Here is a 5,026-nt window from a genome sequence, read left to right as displayed (position 1 = left end):
TAAAAAATTATTTTTTTTTTTTTTTTTTTTTGCCCCTTGGGGCAGAGCATTGTATTCTGGGATCCTGCCTGCCCACTGTCCCACACTGAGTACCTGTGAAGTGCTGAGAGAACGCTTTTCCCTGGGACATCTGGGACTATTTTAATTGCCGTTCTAGCTGTTTGTCCCCTGCCTGTTTTGATTGAGTCAAAGCCTGGCACAACCAGTTCCAGATAAACAGTTTGTCTGTTTTTAGCTTACCGATGCCTTACCTATGGTGATGCCTAACTTCACAAGTATCACCCAGCTGTGGGCAGCTGTTATCAAGCTCTTATTTTTAACTGTTGTGGTGAATCATGCAAAAGTGACTTGGTAATAACAAGTGCCACATCCTCTGCACATTCTTTCCACAGGCCTAGCTGAGGCACTACTGAAATAGTTTTGGTAGCAGATCCAGGCCCTAAGAAAGAACTTATTCACTCCATGGTTAAAACTGTACTAGCAGCAGCTGTGGTTTATACAGTCTCCTAGCAGAGTTTCTCTGAGAAGCATAGATACGTTTCTTTTCCCGAGAACTGTGTTTATGTGTATACCACGTGTTGTGCAGCACAGTTTTATTAACCCACGTGGGGTGGGGAGGGCAAGCGTCCCTGTCAACACTGATCAGGAAAATGCCACTGGAACCCTACTCCCAACCGTGCTTAGTTACAAGAACTGCTGCTGTCCACAGGGTTTCACAGTGTGGGAGGGAAAGCCTCAACTTCTGCAGGAATGACAATGGTGGTGGGAGCAGGTTTGAAAAATAGGCCTGGGAGAAGGTATGACTGAGCATGTGGGAGGGAATTTGAAATGTTCGAGCTGTCGTGCTTCCCAATGCATTACTGAGACACCTGGGGCAAGATGCTTTCTATTCATACCTCAATTTCCCTTAATCTCTTAAGTGGGGGTGGTGATAGGACACTTCTTTAGAAGGATGCTGTAGGGCACCCTGGCTGAAGTGGGTGGTTGGCCTCAGCTGACTGCAGCTGGGACAAATCCCCAGTGTGAACACATCCAAAAAGACTAGGTTTAAGAACCATCTCTTTTCTACTTCTTCCCCAGGACAGGAGCGCTTTACGTCCATGACCCGGCTGTACTACAGAGAGGCATCAGCTTGTGTGATCATGTTTGATGTCACCAACACCAGCACATTCAAGAACAGCCAGAAGTGGAAGCAAGATTTGGACAGCAAGCTCACTTTGCCAAATGGGAGCCCTGTGCCTTGCTTACTGCTGGCCAATAAAGTGAGCAAGTCTCGATGTGCTTTGTGCATACCTATGCTGGGAGAAGAGGCGTGGGAGGGGAGGATGATGGGGGGAGGTTAATCTAACATAGGGAAGGAGACCTTCCCCACTGAACGTTGCCAGAGTACCTTGGAGCCTTGCTAGTACTTTCCTGGTCCATTGTGTTGCACCTTCCTTCCCTTAATTGGCAAGGGCCTCCTGAGCCAGGACCAGGGCGTTCATTATTGGCCTTGGTTCTTATGTGAATGAAAAACTCTGAGGAGAGTGAATCTGTTTGAGAGGCCTGGCTGTCCCACGACTAACCAGGCACTGGGGCAGAGTTTGCTCCTAGAACAAAAGCAGTATTGCTTGATTCTCTGAGGAAAACTAGTCCCAGGAACAGTTTGGGGGAAGGAAGAAGTCAAGCCCTGCTAGGAGCATTCTCCAAATCCACTCCCCCATTCTCCACCCCCCCCAAGTCATGATTGCTCCTGTTTGAAAGCGTGTTAGATAATTATGTGACGTGGAAATGGTCCAGAGAGGTAAGTCCGTCTGGCCAGGGATTCCTTGCAGAATTGGCCTCTGCCTAGCAAGATATCCTTTTTCTGGTTTGATTTGCGGCTGGCTCGCCTGGCGGCATTTCTCACTATTGGTTTGTTTCATAGCAGCTTTAAAATGGTGAGTTTGGCACAAGCAGTTATATTTTTTTTTCCTCCTTGCCCTAGATAAATGCTAGAGAATGTGTTGTAGAGAATAGTATTGTGCTGACAGGAAGATGGACCAGTTGCAACCCTACGCAGGGCCCCTCTATTTCAGGATTTGATCCTGCCATGCATGACTGTCACGTTTGAGCTCCTTTCACCTTTAGTTTAGACGATTCTCCTTGTGCATCTTGAGCCAGCAAAACGTTTCACTAAAGACTGGTTGGAGGAGATATTTGTCATGTCCTTTTGTGGCCAGATTTTCAGATTCCATCTGTGCCAAGGGCTCAGATTGTTTGCAAAGTGAGATCAAAATCCATTAATGAATGAATGAATGAATGAATGAATGAATGAATAAGCAGTTCAGGCTAAAGCCTAAATATGGTTTGGCTTTTCACTGCAAATGGAACTATGCTGTATTTAACCTGTGTTCTATCACTAGCTGTTCATGTAAGCTACCATGATTTATAAACTGAACTTAAAAACTGTTTAAGATGGTGACTAGGCTACTTATTTAAAAATCATCACCCTGGCTTTAAAAAAAAACCAAAAAACCAGAAGCTCCTTTAGCAAACATTGATCTCATCCCTGTGTAAAAGGAGTTAGGTCAATACTGACTATTTTCCAGAATTGGAGCCTTGTTTGCTGTATGCTGCTAAATGATCACTGGATCTTGGCCCATTAGTTGGGCCCAGTTCAGAGCAGCTGGTAGAGAACTGGCAATGAAGAGTGCTCAGACAAGGAGGCCATCTCGGGAATCTTCCTTCTGCTGTATTGTCAGAGAAGGCTTGCAAGGCTTTTCCACCCACTCAGGTCTTACATCAGTTTAGGAAGAGCTGGTATAATAGGACAGTTAAAGCAGGAGTATACGACCAATCTGATGTTTTCCAGTTACTTTGAATTTGGTGAGAGAGGTGCCCTCGGTTTCAGTGTGTAAATCATTTGCAGCTTTCTCTTGTGTTTAAAAATTACCTTCAGTAATACCTTCACACTACAGAGCTTTCTCTTCTCTGTTCTAATATTGGCTCAAAGGATCTGTTTAAGGTTCAGCTTGAGACTTGTACAGTTTGAGTGATGAAGTCTAAAGTCTGAAATTGGCCAACAACCAGTTATTAAAGAGGTGATAAAGGGAACAGCTTGTTTTACAGGCGTGTACTTTCCCTGGCGACTTGTTTGAGAGGGCTGCCTCTTGACAGCGGACTGTAAAGAGCTTGGGCTCTATCTGCACTAAGGAAGTGTGTACAGCAGTGTAACTAAAACAATGTAACTGGATGTAGTGCAACCCCCTGGAAACAGACTGCACCTGCGCATTGTACTTCTCTGATTGCTTCAGTGCAATAGCAGTGATGGGTACAGTCCTGTCTATGAAATTGCAGCAATTAAATTGCTGTTTTGGATGAGTGAGAACTGTTGCTTTTCCCGCTCTGGAAGGATCTCCAAACCATCTGAGTTTGTCACAGGTATCTCAACCCAGATAAATGCATTAGCTTTTACAAAAAACCTGTGTACCAACAGCTCTAAGAAATCCCTGTTATATCATAGTCTGTGTGGAGGGCTATCTGAACAAAGACAAATGAATATGGCAGAATAAAGCTCACTCTTCTTGTTTAAGATTGAAAAGGATAATTTGAAGTGACTCTCTTGTTTTACAGAGTGACCTTTCCCCCTGGGCAGTGACCAGGGAAGAAATAGATCAGTTCAGCAAGGAGAATGGCTTCTCTGGCTGGATTGAAACATCTGTCAAGGAAAACAAGAATATTAATGAGTCTATGAGGTAGGTGTAATTGCTTTTGGTGATGCATAAGAGGGTTAACTCCCCTCTCTTCCCAATATCTCTGTCTTATTGGATACTAATTACACCAACAGCAGATAACGGATAGCAGCAATAATGTATTCCTAAATCTCCTAAAGGGAAACTGCAGTCCAAAGGTTGGGAGTTCTTTTCTCCTCATTTAAGATGTGGCATGCCTTGGAAAATAACGTTCTTTAAAAACAGTATAATACATATTTTCATCTGCTGGTCTTTACTAGGAGAACAGGTGCTATTATGTAAGAAATTAGATGTTATGGCATGGCATTTCTTCAGTAGAGTTATGTCAGCAGATAATTTGGCCTTTTAATTTTTATTATGGCTTATGAACAGGTGTAAGATTGTCGATACTGGGGACCAATATAATGGTCAAGCCATGAAAATGCAGGTTTCTCTACAAAAGCCTGGCAAGTGCCTCAGTCCTGAGCAGGAAGGGACCTGCATCCAAGGTTAGATGGCTCCTTTGGTCTCTGTGGTTTATACAGCCATTGACTTCTCTTATGATGCTGCCAGTGAGTCTCCAGCACTGGTATTGTCTGTGATGGGGATGCGAGATTGGGTCTTCTGAATATATGGCCTAGTGCCTTACGACTTGAACTCCTGCAGTAACGGCAAGATATTTCTAGTCACATATTTGACTATGGCTGTGTGGTCCATTGCTGCCTTATAACATCATCTTTTGTTGTTTTCTAGGGTTCTGGTGGAAAAGATGATATTGTCATCCACAGGTGATAGAGACTCCTCCGTTTCTGGCCAGGGGGATTATATTAATCTAAAGGGTGCCTCCTCACCTGGTTGGGCTTGTTGCTAGTTGCACTTTCTTCTCTGTCTGCTTCAAACCCAATGGGAATCTTTCTTCATTCCCCATACACTTTTTTTATTCAGCATTGGCCTTTTTTACATGATCTTCCATTATTTCCTGTTCACTGCATGCTCATATTCAATAAAGCATTGCTTGCAGCGACCTGGGGAGAATTTCTCTTTAGCTGACTGGCAACCAGAAGCTCTGCCGCAAATCCACTCGGTCAGCTCCTGTGGTTCTGTTCAGCTGCATGACTTGGGTTAACACCTTTTGAAGTAAGAGTTCTCTGCTTCCTCTTGTAACCTGACTGGATATGAATGGAGGAAGTAATTATTAGTATTTGCACTTTCCAACTAAACAGAGCCGCATCCTTCTTTGAAAAGCTACTACAGCAATCTTTGTTATGAAAGCAAAGATCAAGCAGTTTGCCTGTGTCTCTGGATTCCCAGTGTGGCATTACGGTAAATCCTCT

The 5,026-nt window shown here is 43.9% G+C and overlaps 1 protein-coding gene across 1 annotated transcript in view; it reads left to right on the top strand.

Annotated features, from left to right (window-relative positions):
- RAB29 (RAB29, member RAS oncogene family) overlaps window positions 1-4,713 on the top strand; it is a 15,031-nt gene extending 10,318 nt beyond the window's left edge. Inside the window, exons 3-5 of the mRNA XM_019513997.1 lie at window positions 1,081-1,262; window positions 3,595-3,716; window positions 4,446-4,713. Of these exons, the coding sequence (XP_019369542.1) occupies window positions 1,081-1,262; window positions 3,595-3,716; window positions 4,446-4,563 (422 nt within the window). The 3' untranslated portion in view covers window positions 4,564-4,713. The remainder of the gene's footprint in view (window positions 1-1,080; window positions 1,263-3,594; window positions 3,717-4,445) is intronic.
- The last annotated feature ends 313 nt before the right edge of the window (window positions 4,714-5,026 follow it).

This window comes from Gavialis gangeticus, unplaced genomic scaffold, assembly GCF_001723915.1.
Source record: "Gavialis gangeticus isolate Ggan-Ray unplaced genomic scaffold, GavGan_comp1, whole genome shotgun sequence".
NCBI classification, from domain to species: domain Eukaryota; kingdom Metazoa; phylum Chordata; order Crocodylia; family Gavialidae; genus Gavialis; species Gavialis gangeticus.
Note: the sequence above shows the minus strand (reverse complement) of the source record. Positions and strands in the feature narration are given on the sequence as shown.